The sequence below is a fragment of the Scylla paramamosain genome, chromosome 32 (genome assembly GCF_035594125.1).
Source record: "Scylla paramamosain isolate STU-SP2022 chromosome 32, ASM3559412v1, whole genome shotgun sequence".
NCBI classification, from domain to species: Eukaryota; Metazoa; Arthropoda; class Malacostraca; order Decapoda; family Portunidae; genus Scylla; species Scylla paramamosain.
Genome location: NC_087182.1, coordinates 16,264,997 through 16,282,380, shown reverse-complemented (window position 1 = coordinate 16,282,380; position 17,384 = coordinate 16,264,997). Strand labels below are relative to the sequence as shown.

General features: G+C 41.6%; 2 protein-coding genes across 12 annotated transcripts in view; one reads left to right on the top strand and one right to left on the bottom strand.

Moving 5' to 3' along the window:
* The window catches only part of LOC135089275 (uncharacterized), a 17,325-nt gene extending 12,390 nt beyond the window's left edge, over positions 1-4,935 (bottom strand). For 3 of the 4 annotated variants that reach the window (XM_063984742.1, XM_063984744.1, XM_063984743.1), the window contains exon 1: positions 3,844-4,000. The gene's annotated coding sequence lies outside the window, so the exon portion shown is untranslated. Of the gene's footprint in view, positions 1-3,843; positions 4,001-4,798 lie in introns of those variants that run through there. The other variant, XM_063984745.1, reaches the window with a different exon arrangement.
* Positions 3,243-15,358, top strand: LOC135089278 (pre-mRNA-splicing regulator female-lethal(2)D-like). 8 transcript variants are annotated; one of them, XM_063984760.1, is made up of 9 exons: positions 3,243-3,366; positions 4,402-4,526; positions 6,259-6,802; positions 7,515-7,714; positions 8,053-8,265; positions 8,470-8,640; positions 9,076-9,499; positions 11,114-11,238; positions 11,891-15,358. In XM_063984760.1, the coding sequence occupies exons 3-9, from the start codon at positions 6,421-6,423 to the stop codon at positions 12,974-12,976; spliced, it is 2,601 nt and encodes an 866-aa protein (XP_063840830.1). In that variant the 5' UTR covers positions 3,243-3,366; positions 4,402-4,526; positions 6,259-6,420; the 3' UTR covers positions 12,977-15,358. The 8 variants fall into 8 exon arrangements, with proteins under 8 accessions (XP_063840830.1, XP_063840824.1, XP_063840825.1 ...); XM_063984754.1 differs by having other exon boundaries at positions 6,102-6,802; XM_063984755.1 differs by lacking the exon at positions 4,402-4,526 and having other exon boundaries at positions 3,259-3,366; positions 6,102-6,802.
* Positions 15,359-17,384: the final 2,026 nt, after the last annotated feature.

Here is a 17,384-nt window from a genome sequence, read left to right as displayed (position 1 = left end):
TGGAAACAAATTATATAGCAACAGCGAAAGAGCTAAATATATTTCTTACGTATATTTTTTCATTTACACAATTTACTTATAAACAGCAACCTACAGTAAACTCTCTGCAAGAAGCGAATCGTAACGTCAGTTGTACGTCAAGTAATTCCCAGTGAACTTTTATGAGGCGAGATAAAAAGCTGCCCCATCTTGCCGCTGTAAATGTAGCATCAGTCAACACCAGGAGAGGACACGCCTTGTGTTTTGAGACGCTTGGGGCTTTCATGAGATAATTACAGAGATAATTAGTCGTATTATCACAAACTTTTTTTCCTACTGATGTTGTAAAATCCTTTTTATTCTTCTTAAACACAAATTAAAATCATAAAAACATCATTGAAACACCCAGCAACTTTCACTACAGCTTGATAAAAATAGGCAAGATAAGACGTTGAAATGTTAGAGGATGCCACCCCAGGAGCATCTCTCCCTAAAACGCCAAGGCACCTTATTCTGAAACACTTCTACCAGCACTTCGACTACTTTCAAAAGGCTGCACTTGAAGTTACACCGGTTTTTAAGGATTTTTTTTTTTTTTTATGGTTCTAGTAACAGATTAACAAGATTTCTATATTATTAACTGGAGAAACACTCTTGAGAACCTGGCTGATCATAAATGTGGCCTTTGAAAATATTCGTTGTGAGAGAGCAAAGCTTATCAGAATACGAGTCTTTTTAATAAGTATACAAGTTTTTAAGGATGTTTTTTTATGGTTCTACTGGCAGATTAACGAGATCTTTACGTTATTTACAGGAGAAACAACCTTGATAATCTCGCTATGCATCTCTGTGGCCTTTGAAAATAGACGTAGTGAGAGAGCAGAGAGTTTCAGAGTACGAACTAAGATTTGTAGTTTGTGCACTATTATTATTGTCTTAGGCCAAAAGTAGAAGCAACACTTAATTTATTCCTCTCCTATAGCGGTCGTGACTTGGCAGCGACACTGTAATGTTTAGAATATTTCGTGATGCTTCATAAGTCGGTAAATTAAAAGGTGAAGCCGATGCGAATGTTGGTCTTTCGGTTATTCACCTCCCATCACCAAGAAAAGTCTCCCCCAAATAATTTCATACACACAGGTATAATGTTCCATAGCACTCGTCATAACATTTTAGAGTTTGAATCCATAGTGACATTTCTCTCCTATGAATAAACTAACCAAGATTTGACAGGACAGCAAGATAAACATTCCTTGCTATGGATAAGAAAAGTTCTCCAAGAAATGCCAGGACAGGATACACACGGCGCTCTCGATGAACAAACGCCCCGAGATGTGACAGGACAAGACAAATATTCTCTTCTATGGATAAGCCCCCCATGAAATGACAAGACAAGATACACGTTCTCTCTCTCTCTCTCTCTCTCTCTCTCTCTCTCTCTCTCTCTCTCTCTCTCTCTCTCTCTCTCTCTCTCTCTCTCTCTCTCTCTCTCTGATAGGCCAAGACAAATGGATATTACGAGCTTCCCATAACAACATAAACACACACACACACACACACACACATACATGTTCCTCTACTATAAGCAGTCTGCAAGATCTCTCTGCCACACGTGTCTTATCATTAATGAACAAATTACACATGATCTTAAAGGGCCGCGACACAGATAATCCTTTCTATGGACAAGATAAGCTCCCCACGGCTTGACAGGCCAACTCAATCTCTCTTCTATAAACAAACTCACCAGGATTATAGAGTCACGTGTGTTTTCTTTTATGAACAAGTTATCCAGAATTTGTCAGGATAACAAGACGTATTTCCATAAGATAAGCTTTCCTTGTCTTGACAGGCCACACACACACACACACACACACACACACACACACACACACACACACACACACACAAAGTTTTTTTCGTTTGTTTATACATGAAGGAAATCAAACAACTTCCGTCCCACATCCAAACAAAAAAGGAAAAGATATTATGTGTAGTAAAATAATAATAATAATAATAATAATAATAATAAACATTAAAGTCCATAAAATTAAAACCACATACGTATTCCTATCCTATAAACAAGCAACGAAAGAGTAAACTGGACACCAACACGCACCAACACACACACACACACACACACCACACACACAGTACATACCCCCTCCCTGTGAACAAGGTTTCTCCAAGATTTGACACTATCAGATTATCCCGGTAAGGTCTGAGTCACCGCAGAGACGACAGAGTGAGTGTTACGTGACTCCTCGCCTTGCCTTCCGCCACCACGACCACCGCCGCGACCACCACACAATCACCGCGAGTCCCTGCCTCTTCTCACCCTCTCCATTCGCCCTTAGAAATGCAGGTGAATGAAATGAGGCGTCTTTTGTTATGTTATGGTCCCGTGAAGTGGGCCAGGGAAAAGTACCACGCGTTCTCCTGCTCCTTGTCTTTTTTTTTTTTTCAGAGATAAGGTAGATAGGGAGGTGATAGATATTTAGTACTTCATCAATGTACCGCCACGACCACTCCACGGGAATGCATATTCGTAAAGGCTGTGTGTGTGTGTGTGTGTGTGTGTGTGTGTGTGTGTGTGTGTGTGTGTGTGTGGCAATGTTATCACGACAGTAAACACATGCTAGGGCTGATGATCAACGCCATTAAGTGTGTGTGTGTGTGTGTGTGTCTGTGTTGCGGGGTGGAAAGAGAGAGAGAGAGAGAGAGAGAGAGAGAGAGAGAGAGAGAGAGAGAGAGAGAGAGAGAGAGAGAGAGAGAGAGAGAGAGAGAGATAGGCGAGAACTCATCTGGTGTGACTGGTTTTTCAAAGTTAACATCTTTTTTTTTTCCATTCAGTGCATTCAGCTTCCTTGTTTGCCTAACAGTGCATACCATTTTAACACCTGAGCAATAAGGAGTAACTGTAACTATTTTCTAGTATGGTATGATTACTAAATATGAAAAAAAAATCAAAATAGGGAATGCTATTTGCTAAAAAATAGTAGTAGTAGTAGTAGTAGCAATAGTAGTAGTAGTAGTAGTAGTAGTGGTCGTAGTACTATAACTAGTTGTTGTTGTTGTTGTAGTTTACGCAACAACAAATAACAAAAAAACAACAGTGCCCATAATAAAACAAAACTAAATTAATTATACAGACGATAAAAACAGCCACGTGAACAAATACAAAAAAATCGAGTAAATTTAACAAATGAATAAGTTTTGGAACGTTTATGGAGTACTTGGGGAGACAAAGAAATAAAGGCACAGGAAACATCATTACTGGTGAAGGCACAGACGGGAGCACACGCGCCTCAACGCAGTAACCCTCACCCCTCGGCCTCTCTCCCCTCTCAAGGCAACATCCGCACGGCCCCGCGTGCGAGGGTGGTTCAGGTAACTACGTCTCGGTGCGCCAGGTGTGACACTTGGCAGGTGAGGTGTGTATCGAGGAGCCACGCTGATAGCACCACCTGAGCGAGTGAGAGCAGTCACATCACTGAGAAAAAATATGTAGTGAAAAAAAAAGTAAAAGCCCAGTCCTTTTCAAGTGTTTGGTGTGCTTTTTTGTCACGCCCATGACTTGAAGAGCTGCCCAGGGACTTGACAGTCATGACCGGTGACTGGATATCCTGTCTGTAGAGTCCACTTTAAGTGCTCACTCACTCACACGCTCACTCAGGAAACTTGTGACGTAGCGAGGGAGGACGTGAGTCACTCCTTACAAAAAAGATCGCCCTTGACTCACGCAGCGACCCTCGGGTGGGGATGTTATGCTGTCTTAACTACGAGATGATAAATTAATCTTACACAAACATGTCTCTCCACAGGCGTACGTGAGGGGTTCCTAGAACTATGGAAAAGTAGACTTACCTAACGCGGTTTGTGAGCACTCAGCTGCGTGGGTTGGATGCGGGTAGGGGTGAAGTAATGGCACCTGTCACAAGGAGTGCTGGAGAGACATGGAGTGCGCCGTCATGGAGCTGCGAGACGGTGTTCCGTATCGCTACATATCTATAAGCACACTAATCTTATCAGTGACGCCTTGTCTTGCAAGTTTTCGTGCCTACAACTTATTCTTCGAGACAGCCTTTCTGCGCTCGTTTTGATGCTTACAGAAATGTCTGTTAATACGAGAGTGTTTAGTTTCTAGAATAACTTTCTACTTGCACAAGAAGGCACTTGTCTTGGAAACAATTATTTTTTTTTTTAATATAAATATTGGTTTTCCTACAGTTATGACGAACAATTTTTACTCGTTATGAGTCACAGTGCAACAAGTTTTCCTATAATACTGCTTCATCTCTTCAGTTTCAGAGTACACACATTTTCCTGTTACTATATGCTAATGAAAGCATAGTAAACAAGAATTATTCTTTTTATCTTAGCTATCCATTAAAATTCAAGAATCTTTCCCGTTTTCTATGACAGTATAAGGGAATGAAGTGAGTAATAGAGGATCCAGTCTTCCGTGTGGCAGCGTGAGGGGATCGCGGCCCTCCTGAGTGGCATCCCGACCCTCCCTTGTCTCGCCCCGCCGGACACGATCCCTTCAGGTAAATGTTTTGGTCGTGAGTAATGGAACCAATTTAAGCAGCATGAGAAAATCGTCCCTAAACCTCCGTTATTCACCGCGATTTTGAGTTTGGAAAATAGAACTAGGTGCTGCGAGACTTGAGGCATCGAGGAGGAAAGGTGAGAGGGAGGAGAGAAGAAGAGGAGGAGGATAAATAAGGAAGATATAAATGGGGACAAGTCAAGGTCGGAAAACTGCCACCTGAATCCCAATTATTTTTGACACTTGAGTACGTGTATTAATTAACCTTACCTGCAGCGGTGTCCTGTAAGTCGTTGATATGCAGGTCGTAGGAGGAGAGGTCGTTTGGCGAGTCGTAAAGGTAGTTGGGAGTTAATACAAGTCGTAATGGTCGTCTGATGTCACTTCCTGTTTTTCTGGCACACGACCACCACGACCACACGACCTGTTTCCGTATTTAGCCTCCTCGTGCATGTGCCTGAAAGGGTTAACACACACACTAATTGACAGCACATAAAACTCGAAGTGTGAGGACAGGTGTGTTTCGTAACTAATGAGTTTCCAAGACCATCTGATGAGTCAGGGAAAAGTTTCACTGCACAAGTTAGTTCGTTTCATCCTCGTTTCGTCTCAGTTTCGGCCTCACGTTACTGTGGTATGGTGACGAGTGGACGTGGCTGCCTGTGGTGGGTGCTGTGGTGGTGTGTGGTGATGTGGTAGCTTTCACTCAGAGGTGGTGGCCATGTAGTGAGTGTGGTGGTGTAGTGAGAGGTCAGTCGTGGCAGTGGGTGTGTAGTGGGATGAGTGCTCCCCACCACACAACTTATGTCAAAATACACATTCCTTATCCACTCACCTGGTCTAAATACATGTAACTTTCCCTATAGTGGTCTGGTAATAGTGCTGAGTAATGTGTAACCTTTATCTATAACCATATTTGTCATGTGATAAAGTGACTTAGAGATTATTGGTAGTAAGAGTGACCTCCACACCCATGTTCCAGATGTTCTTGAACTTGGATGTGTTGCTTGAGTTCCAGGCTTTCACTGGGGACTGGCTGGTGTGGGTTTTTGCTGACAGGGTGGGGTTGGGTTGGACTTGGAATAACATGCTGCTTTTTAACAGTTTATGCTTATTGCGAAACCCTAAATAATATGTGTAAGAAATGGGTTTGTGTCACATGGAGATCACCCACCCCTGCTGCTTTTGGAATGGATAAAGCTTAAATTAGGTTAGGTGAAATTAAATAAGGTAATGTTGCTTAACTTAATGTAAAAGTCTGTCTTAATGTAATGACAGGAGGACAGTCAGAGCCAACTAAAATCTATTCATGTCTGGATCACTTACGGCCAAATTGTAACATGTTGCAGTCATGTTTACTCAGTGTCCTGCCAGGAGGTTAGTCTCTGATGACGATCTCTCATGGCCAGTTTGTCCCACTTTCAGATTGATTTCTCAGTGTTTCCATGATATGCTTGGAGGACGTGGCTTTAGCTTACCTCAAAAATTGCTGGGTGGCTAATCTTCATATGATCCATAGTTTATTTTCATTGGACTAAAACAGCAAAACTAACACTTGATTATGTATTTGCAGATGGTTTTAAGTACGTGACCACATGACGATGTACCACATGGCTATGCCTCCCCACATGGGGGGTCCCCATCCCCCCCCTGTTCATTCCCCCTTATTTCCTTCCCCAATCCTCCCTCCTCCCATGCCTCACAGTTATGCAGTTCACTCCTTCCCTCAGACCCACGTGCCTCACCCCTCCCCCTCCGCCCACTCCGCCCACTCTTCCCACTCCTCGCACCAGAGTCACCTCACCCATTCAGCGGCGGCAGCGGTGGGGGCGGCCAGTGTGTCCATCGCCGTGGGCTCGGGAAACTCTGCCCTGCTCACCCATCCTTCCCCAATGCTCTCGCAGCCCTCACCCATCTATCCCCCCCAGACCTCAGTGTATGTCAACCCCTACCTGCCCCCTCAGTTGCCTCACTCCCATGCCCACTCCCACCCCCAACACCAACACCAGCACCAGCACCAGCATCAGCACCAGCACCAGCACCAGCACCCCTCCAACATGGGGTATGGTATGCCTCCTGCCATGGGGGGAGGTCTGGCCCCGGGGATAATGCCCCCCCAGCAGTCCAACAGCCAGGCAGCTGCCCCATCCCTGAGCTCAGGGCCGGTCATGTCAGTGGATGAGGAACTTCTGGAGGAGATGAACACCCTCCACTTGGGCTATATAGAAACTGAAGACTCTCCGCACAAGCTGGAGCAAAGGGAGAAACTAGAACGTAAGATATAAGCACTCTCCCACTTCTTTTTAATTATCCACAGACTCTTGCTCCTCTACAGAACTCTCTCTCTCTCTCTCTCTCTCTCTCTCTCTCTCTCTCTCTCTCTCTCTCTCTCTCTCTCTCTCTCTCTCTCTCTCTCTCTCTCTCTCTCTCTCTCTCTCTCTCTCTCTCTCTCTCTCTCTCTCTCTCTCTCTCTCTCTCTCTCTCTCTCTCTCTCTCTCTCTCTCTCTCTCTCTCTCTCTCTCTCTCTCTCTCTCTCTCTCTCTCTCTCTGTCTTACAGATCCTTACTTTTTGCTTACATATACTTAGTTATCTTCAAGTCATCAGCATATTTATCCTTTACATTATTACCTAAACCATCTTCATAGTGCTTACCAGATGTGTTTAGAGTTGTGTGCTTACAAGCTGATATCATGAATCCACCACAGATTATGACTTACTAGCTTCCTACATTATCAGATTGTATATAACTTATTTTCACTTAGAGATGGCAGTTGAGGCTTTAACCTTACAATGAGGTAGAGAAATTACTAGAGGGGGATGAGGCCCTGGATGTATGATAGAGTTATTATGTTGCTTTATTGCCTTCCATTATTAAGATCTATTGGGGATGAACCTTAACAGCCTCATGTGATATGTGATGAAGTTGCCACATTCATTATTAACTCCCAATAACTTACATTTCTCATCTCTGTTATGCTTCTTCAGGTGAGATCATGGAATACCTGGCCATCACACCACACTCCCACAAGTTCATGTTTCGCCAAATCTCTGAGGCGTTGGAGACGAGCATCAACTCCTGCAGTGACTTCAATGCCTACAGTGCTGCGTGTGCTTTCGATGCCCTGGCTCAGTATGCCGCCAACCTCATCACACAACCCTGGAGGAGAGAGTTCAAGGAAATTAAGGTTAGTCGACCAAAGAGAAGTTTGTGGGGCTTCAGTGTTTGGTGTTTTGATCATCTTCCTTTTTCTCTGATCTCTCATAATCACCTCACACTTTCTCTCTTGGTACACTTACTCAATCAAATATACAAAAGTCACATTTCTCCACTTCCTTCTCCAGTTTTCACTTTACTTTTTCCTGTATCCACTTTCAGTTTCTGTCCTATACATATACTAATCTATTACTCTATTTGGGTAACTGTATTTCTGCACAAGTATGTATTTTATTTTCATGTTAAGTTTCTTTGCATTGTCATCTTATTGATTTCCTCATTGACAAATGTTCTCTGTCTGACTTTCAGCTGTACAGTGGGTTCTGGGTGCACCAGGTGGCTCACCACTTGGCCGGTGCTGAAAGCATCCTCTCCTTGATGGGATATGCTCCCCAGGCCAGTCCCCCACCAGGCTCCTCTGCCTATAGGGATCCTTCCTGCCTGGTCCTGGAGGGTGTGCTGGATCCAGACCTCATTTCCAGGCTTGCTCTTGACTGTCTGATTGCATACTGTGAATGCCAGGTAACTTGATGAGATAGTTTTAATACAGCACTGTATATAATACTCTTGAGTTGTTCACTCAAAGCTTTCAAGAAACAGGAAAGTGAAATCATGTTTTTCTCTTCTTCTTCTTCTTCTTCTTCTTCTTCTTCTTCTTCTTTCCATATTTGAATGGAAATCCAGTGAGTGAAATACAGTCATTCTAATCTTAATCAATTCTTGCAGGTGCTCAAGAAGATCAGTGAAGGTGTTCGTGAGTTTGGTCTGTCTTGGCGGCAGATCCTACAGTTCCGTCAGCAGTACGTAGGGGGTGTGGATGTCACGGTGCGGCACCTCCTCTTTACCCTTCGGCAGCGGCTGCAGCCCCAGAGCCAAGCCGAGTCCAGCCACAAGCAGGTAAGAGACCTGGCAGGTGCAAGAGTCACGGCAGGCACAGAAGGAAAAGTTCAAGAATTGCTGTGGAGATGGTTTTGTATTTTTATTTGCAGTGGAAATGGTACCAAAACATTTTGGACACAATTCATGAGTGTCCTCCAGTACTGCAAGTTTGCTTAATAGGAAACTACTACATCTGTAATAACATCAGTGGACACATTTTGTCAGATTCTTTTCAATGGACCTACCTAGTTTAGCATCTCTGATCATCAGAATATGTAAACCTTTTCATCTCAGCAAAATGATGCTCCATTAAAGAGATAATACCCTCAGCTGCAAAAAAAAAAGAAACTTGATGATGTGGCAGACTATAAATAGTATTTAATTTCCTCTGACATCAGTGAAGACTTGAGGAGATACCACCAGAATTAATGCCCTTGTTCCCTTCCCCTGCAGGCCACATCCTCTTCAGGACCTCCGCTGCCCGTCCGCCAGTCCTCCATGAGTGGCCCCTCCTCTTCCCCAGTGTCCTCCCACCAGCCACCCCCACCCCCACACCAGACCCAGGAGAAGAATGTAGCAGCAGCAGAACAAATGATGCCTCTGGAGCAGCAGCAGAGAACAAGCACCACCGGCATCAGCAGCAGAAGCAGCAGTTTGGAACAGCGTGTTCTAGGAGGGAGTGGAGGAGGAGGGGGAGGAGCAGGAGGTGGTGGAGGTGGAGGTGGAGGCTATCACCATCAGGGTGTTCACCATCTTCACCACCATCCAAGTAACCAGGCACCACAAGCTGCCACTACCACAGCAGGAGGGATGACAGTCAATGCAGCATCAGGACCTCCACACTCCTACTCCCGCAGCGCTGACACGCCAGACACAGGTGGGAGGCTGATCATTCTGTGCTGCTCTTGTTGCTTCAATGTGTTGATATGTATAACCCTTATTTTGAAACACTTTTGTCTCACTAAGATTAAGGCAATTATTTATTTATTTTTGTTTTTATTTTTTATTTATTTATTTATTTATTTATTTATTTATTTATTTATTTATTTATTTATTCATTTATTTTTACCTTATTGACTATACAAACATCCTTGCTAAATTCACCAGAATCATGAATATCCAAAACTTCTACTAAATCTTGTTATAAATTATTGAAATGTCACCGAAGTATTTGAGATTCTGGTAGTAGGAACTAGAATCATACATATCTATTTAATGCTTTTTTTTTTTTTTTTTTTATGTAGGAAGGATACTGGCCAAGGGCAACAAAAATCTAATAAAAAAAATGCCCACTGAAATGCCAGTCTCATAAAAGGGTCAAAGCAGTGGTCAAAAATTGGTGGATAAGTGTCTTGAAACCTCCCTCTTGAAGGAATTCAAGTCGTAGGAAGATGGAAATACAGAAGCAGGCAGGGAGTTCCAGAGTTTACCAGAGAAAGGGATGAATGATTGAGAATACTGGTTAACTCTTGCGTTAGAGAGGTGGACAGAATAGGGGTGAGAGAAAGAAGAAAGTCTTGTGCAGCGAGGCCGCGGAAGGAGGGGAGGCATGCAGTTAGCAAGATCAGAAGAGCAGTTAGCATGAAAATAGCGGTAGAAGACAGCTAGATATGCAACATTGCGGTGGTGAGAGAGAGGCTGAAGACAGTCAGTTAGAGGAGAGGAGTTGAGACGAAAAGCTTTTGATTCCACCCTGTCTAGAAGAGCAGTATGAGTGGAACCCCCCAGACATGTGAAGCATACTCCATACATGGACGGATAAGGCCCTTGTACAGAGTTAGCAGCTGGGGGGTGAGAAAAACTGGCGGAGACGTCTCAGAACACCTAACTTCATAGAAGCTGTTTTAGCTAGAGATGAGATGTGAAGTTTCCAGTTCAGATTATAAGTAAAGGACAGACCGAGGATGTTCAGTGTAGAAGAGGGGGACAGTTGAGTGTCATTGAAGAAGAGGGGATAGTTGTCTGGAAGGTTGTGTCGAGTTGATAGATGGAGGAATTGAGTTTTTGAGGCATTGAACAATACCAAGTTTGCTCTGTCCCAATCAGAAATTTTAGAAAGATCAGAAGTCAGGCGTTCTGTGGCTTCCCTGCGTGATATGTTTACATGTTTACTTGTTTACATGTGAATCTTAATATAAATTTCTGTGAGAATATAAGACTTTCATAGTATATTAATTTGATGGTAAGTGCAGTATTCAAAAGATATGTGGGGATGCCAGTGGGTTTGAACATGTGTGTGTGTGTGTGCAAAAACTTTGTCTGGAATTTGCAGGGACAGCAATTAATTATATAGGGATGGATAGACAAGATTAATTAATGCAAAGATAAAAAAATAACAAAATCTGAGAATACATTTTGTAGTATTTCATAAAAGAGAATAGTTATAGTTTGAGAGAAGTAATGACTTGAAATAATATGTATAACTTCCATAGAGAACAACTGTGTTTTTTTTAACCACTGCTTGAATTTAATTTGAGCTTGCATCTTTCAGCAAAAAGTATAAGTAGTTTGGGTATGCTGCCCCCAACAAGCCAAGTCCCTACAGCCAAACTAATCGACCTGGACTCCTCTCTTGAGGCTCTGCCATCAAGAACCAGCTTACAGCTTCTTCCAAAGGTACACCAGCTAAGTCACTTTTTTAATTCTGCACTCATGTTTTCAGTATGTTTTATAACTTTTTGGTCAGGTGTTCCTACCAGAGTAGTAATACAGGTAGGAAATGGCTGTTGGTATTAGGATATAAATGGTTCTAGGTGTTTTACATGACAAAAATTATAAGAAGATTTTTTTTCCTTGCCTTAATTCTCATGTAAGGTATTAGGACATTATAGTTATCCTTATGTACAATGGTAATATCTATAAGAAGAATACATAATTACAGTAACTGGGAAGTGTTAGTGAGAATGTTTGATATGTAGATGAGGAATTGTGGAGTTGCAAAACAGATAAATGTACAATAAGAGCTATATGAACATATTCCAAAGAATGGAAGAAGAAATTTTTTGCTGAAAGTAAAGTTTTAGTCAGTTCTCAATATGTTACTTCATTTATGTAGTATTTCTTCTGCATGTGCAGCACAGGACTTAAGGAAAAATAATTCATGTTTAGTGGAGACTGAAAAGGTTCTGAAAGTAATGTCCCTGACCTTCTGCACCTATTTTAATGTAGTGAAAACAGAAAAATTATTGTAATATTACATGTCTCCTTAAAATGATGTGAAACATGAATGAAGTGTTACTACTTTATACTGGACTTGTCAAATTCACAGGTCTTGCCACACAAAAGAAGTTCAAAATCGAGTGGAAGCAACCGCACCCTGCCTCCATTAGAGAATTCTGAATCCTGTCCTCCACCTCCCCCGCCCCCTGAAGTGTTCCAGGCGGGCACCCTGGACGAGCACCTGGAGGCAACGCTGTCCATTGTGAAGGACCCCAACAGAAACTCGGTTGTGCATGCCACCCCTAATGACCAGGGAGCCACCTCCTGGGAGACCTGGGACTTTGTCTACCGTGGTTTGGAGAAGCGAGGCTATAACAAGGACATAGGTGATCGTGGTGACATCCTGCACCAGATAACGCGGCAGAACCTTCATGTGGAGGCCGCGGCACCCCAAGGTAAGAGTGTTCCCCTCAATAATAAGAAGGAGGTGGGGAAAAGCAAACCACTTAACATCAATCAGGCACTACAGGCTCTCACTCTCAGTGAGACTAGGGAGAGGATGGAAAGGCCCTCCCCCTCCTCCAAGAGTTCACACTCTGCCTCTCATGGTCCTGCCCCAGATGTCTTCCCGGGCCTCACTAAGAGGAACAGCCTGTATGACAACCTTTCCACAGGCTTTGAGACGGCACCCCAGGACAGCGACGACTACGAGGAGCAGCGGCCAGTCCTCAAGAAGACCAGCAACCTGGCACGGGTTGACAACAGGTTGGACATGAGCAACAAAAATAACACAAGCAGCTCCTCCTCACCCCGCAGTCTTAGCCTGAGCAGCAAAGGTTCCCACAGCAGACAGGAGCTGCCCTCAGAGGTCAGCCGCTCTGCTGCTGCTGCAGTGCAGCAGGGAAGTGGTGGTATTGCCATAACTGATGCTCCCACGCCATCCCGGGACAACCAGCCGCCCAAAGAGAGCCTCATGCCACAAGTGCCCTGGTCCTGCACCACCTGCACCTTCCTAAATGACAAGGGGCGCAATGTCTGTGACATGTGTGGGAAGTCGCGCACGCCTGGGCCAGAGACTCGGCCCCTCATTTCTGGTGGCCGGCAGTGCCCACAGTGTACCCTTATAAATGAGAGGGAGGCTGTAGACTGCTCGGCCTGTGGGGTACTTCTGGAGGGTTCTTCCACTTATATTTAGGAGAGAAGTAAGTTGTGAGTGAAAAGAATTTTACTGTGAATGCCAAAGCAATCATATAGTTTCCAATAAACTCTTGGTGTGTTGAGTAAACATTTAATGTTATGGAAATTACTAGTGAGACCTCTCCCCTCTCTGTATCCTACAGTGATATCTTTGTTTTTATTTGCCCTTGTGTTGCAGTCCTCCATTGTTTCTGGCATATGGCCCTCCCTCTTCCTTGGTCCTAACCCTTGTTGTAGCAGGTGTTTACAGCAGCCAGCCAGCCAGCCAGCCAGCCAGTACCACCACCACCACAAGGCTTACCTAGACACAGACCCACAACCCAGAAAGAGTTACCATGAATGCATCCAGGAGAATGGCTCAGGTCTTTCAGGCATTCCTTTCATTTGACTTCATTTCATGACATCTTCCACAAAATTGGGGATAACTTATGTTTTGTTGGCACTGTGCTTCATATCTCCATTACTGAAAGGTTTTGGTGTATCTGCCTTTGAGTTTATTTTCATGGGAAAATTATAAGAAATCACCAGTTTGTCCTTAATGATAGAGTACAAAACAGGCTACAGCAGAGGAAAAGAATTTAGTTAGCTGATGAAGTATTTGATTCAGATGTAAGGAATCCTCGACAAAGGCTCACTGTGAGGGCATTTGATTACCTAGGTTGGAATTTTTAAGTGGACATTAGGTGTCCAGGTTTAGTGTTACATTGATGGCAGCACGGGTATAAATTTAGTAGATGTGCTTGGTCTCTTTTTGTCAATCGTCATGGTAAATATTGAGGTACTTGAGTTTAGTTGGCATCAGACGGCTGATAAAATAGATATGCGTGAGATTCAGATACACAAGTGCCACTCTTGACAAGCCAGCTTTAATGTATGAATATCTATTTTTAATATACAAGCATATCTTGACTCAAAAAAAAAGTGTTGGATATATTTTCACAAAATTGTTAGAAAACCATTGTAGCTAGAATGTATTTCAGAAAGTGTTTTCAGTTCAGTACTATAGTTTTGGCCTCAATGAAATAATATAAATGCTTTGCCAGTGCTAAAAATGTTAACAATAGTATTATTCAGTGACTTTGAATTGAGCCTAGTATTTCTTCGCCTCATAATGCAATGAACACAGATAGACAGTATTATATTAGATTCAAAGGCAGTTACTTATAGTCAAAATTGCACTAGAACTTTGACTTGCATTTCATCTTCATGATCTTTAATTACTGGAGCCAGTAACTTATGTCCTGTGGATGTAGGCAACAGAATTACTACTGTAGCAGAAATAGAATATATAGTTGAAAGATCACAAAACAATCATTTTATTATATTACTCGGGATGATTTAAAGGACTTGTCCCACAGCACTAGCCTGAAATAACAGCATCTAGTTGATACAGGAGCTTTGCAAGTAACATACAATAAGTAACATGGGATCACATAAAGATAAGCTGCCCTAGTTATTTTAAGGGTGGGCTTGGATAGGTTAGGTTGGGTTATCAAATCTAATCTGATCCACCCTTACCTTATCTTAAAAGCTTGGATACCTGATCTTTATGTGATCTGTAATATAACACTGACTGTGCTTTTGAAGAGAAAGTCAGAGTTCTCATCAAGAATATGTTAAAATAGAACCTGTGTGATGTTGGTGTTGGGGAATTGATTGAGTTGAGAATGTTATTGATATGTTATGCAGTGTTTTCTTCTGCAGTTGTGTTCTTGTTGTTGCTATGTGATCACGAACGGAAATTATTGATATTACACGTTACAGCTACTTTGCAACGTCTGTCTTTATGTTACATGGGCGTTTGTACATCTGCACAACATGAATATAAATCCTCGCACTATTCCATGTCCAGTATGATGATGACCAGCTGTCGATGGTTTGAGTGATACCTAGGAGACATCATTCTCACACCTTTGTTTGTACTTTACCTCTTATGGCATTATTCTTTCCACTTATCCACCAGAAGCACAAGAAACCAAATTTGCTTTTTCGTCTGTAATTATATTCCCGTCATAACGTTAAGGCATTGTGTTGCCTGTTTGATGCGTGTGTACCAGGAGGCATTACCCATAACTAACTGGCTTATTGGTGGTTTGTGGTCCCAGCATTGTTATAAAAAGTTCACATTAAGAAGAAGCTTTAATGAATGGAGTGTTGGTAGTGTTATTAACCGACTAATAACCACATCCAGAATCCTCACTCTGGGGTTGCCTAACCTCTTCTAGCTGTTATGACTCACTTTTACAGTGTTGTGTGGCAGTGGTGTGTGTGTGTGTGTGTGTGTGTGTGTGTGTGTGTGTGTGTGTGTGTGTGTGTGTGTGAGAGTATGTGTATGATGACAAAGGCCTCACAGGGATATCACAGTCATGGTGTGGACAGACTTCCTTCCCTTCTATAACTTTGTTTAGGTGGTTCTAAATTAAGTTTATGGTTTTATCTAGTCTTTTTTTTTTCTCATGGTTCCCATTAGTTTATTTTTTATTTTTGTATGTATTCTGTGGCACAAGAAGTGTAAAATTTAATAACTGGCACAAGTTGATCCTGTGTCTGTTTTTTTATTTTTATGAATAGCTCAAAACTAAACTATTTATGTACATTTATCCAATTGGAATTTTATTAATTTTATATGATATAAATTATTTTTCCGGTCTTATTCTTACAAACACATGGTGATGTTCATAGATGGATATGTTATTGTTTCTCATATTAATGCAAACTTACAATTAGATAAGCTTCATCTTTATTAGGAAATCATTTTTTCCTGTTGTATGTTCCACACATAGCAATAATCAACAGTGTCAAATAAGTAGATCCCAGTTTGACAAAAGATGCAATATTAATGAATATAAGAAGTTAAGGAGTTTTGTTGATATATATACACTGTATGTATGTTTATATATACAGAGGAGCCTTGCTAATCTATCATTTTAAAGCAAACTTTACAGAACTAGTCTGTATTTGGATGAAGTCAGATTGTAATAAAAATAGAGCAGCTCTGTCTCAAAAAAATGTGGCACACTAAAACAGTGGTCTGGTATGAAATGTTTTGTAACATGAAAACATTGAATATGATAGTGATGTAAAAAATTAACAGTTTGAAACACTAGTCATGCTGTTCTTAGGCATTTTTCACCTGATTTGAAATTATATCTTAACCTTCATAAGCTTTTTCTTAGGGGGCAGTGAGGAAAAAGCTGAACTTCTCTGATACCTGGATTTGGCACCAAGGTATGAGTAGATCAGACAGATGTATTTCAGAAAAACATGGAGATATAGTGTCCCTGGAAGGCTCAGGAAACACCCTCAGAGGTAGTATTGGCTCTCAGAAATATAACCTGCAAAGCTTTAGTTTGTAATGAGAAGTCTGTTACAGAAAGAGAGAGGAAAAAAACAGCAACTTTTGTCTGCCTGAGAGTTAAGCATTCTGATACACTTGTCACAAGATGTGCTTGAGAGAACAGTGGGATGTTGTATCTTTGAGGTGCTGGAGTTGCCTTCCCACTGCATGACAGAAACTTGTTAACTGCAAGGCACAAAAAATTAATTAATTAAATTAAATATAATAAATAAGTAATAAAAAAATGTAAATGTTGCTTTTCAAAAAGTTCTGTGCTTTTAGAGGAAGTGTGTATTATTCTCTGGTCTAATAGAGCAGTGTTCACAGTTACTGAATCATGCAGCAGATGTGTTGAAAACTCCAGAAATTCAGACCATCATATATTATATATATATATATATATATATATATATATATATATATATATATATATATATATATATATATATATATATATATATATATATATATATATATATATATATATATATGGTATTGATTGGTAAAGTTGAAGTGTAAACAGCACAGTATGAACAAGAGGGAGTTATGATGAATTGCTTGATATGATGAAAAGAAATCAGCTTAGAATGGAAATCAAACAAAATACAATAGCTCTGTCAAGATATTTGTTAGGCCTTCAGCTATTTGGGGTCATCTGGGCTCCAGTGCAGCAAGATCCAGTGCAACCATAAGTAACATTTTTGAAATAAATTTGGCATATAATTTTTTTTTCAATCTAACTGCATTTTTATATCTGACTAGCAAGGCTTCATAGTATATAAACACTGACATACTTTTTTTTCTTTAATAAATGCAGGTCATCAAATTTATCCTTGATCAGTTTTTGTACTATTTAAGATTACATTTTTGCCTCCTTGGGGCCCAGTTTACTCTGTATATGCAACTTCTAAGTAGACTTAGCATTGACTAGGGCAATATGAGACAGGCCAGGATGGTATAGGGAGCACAGTTGGCTCTGTCACTCCCAGCCTGGTGGCCATCAGAAGTACAAGTGAATCCATCCATTGTACAGCTGGCAACACTCCAGCTGGTACTCACGTCAGTCTAA

Bases quoted from the DNA above. Each gene is read 5' to 3' on its own strand.
- LOC135089278 (XM_063984754.1), top strand. From the start codon at position 6,124: ATGACGATGTACCACATGGCTATGCCTCCCCACATGGGGGGTCCCCAT. The intron at 9,500-11,113 runs GTGGGAGGCTGA...TGCATCTTTCAG, and splicing joins CGCTGACACGCCAGACACAG to CAAAAAGTATAAGTAGTTTG. The intron at 11,239-11,890 runs GTACACCAGCTA...TCAAATTCACAG, and splicing joins GCTTACAGCTTCTTCCAAAG to GTCTTGCCACACAAAAGAAG.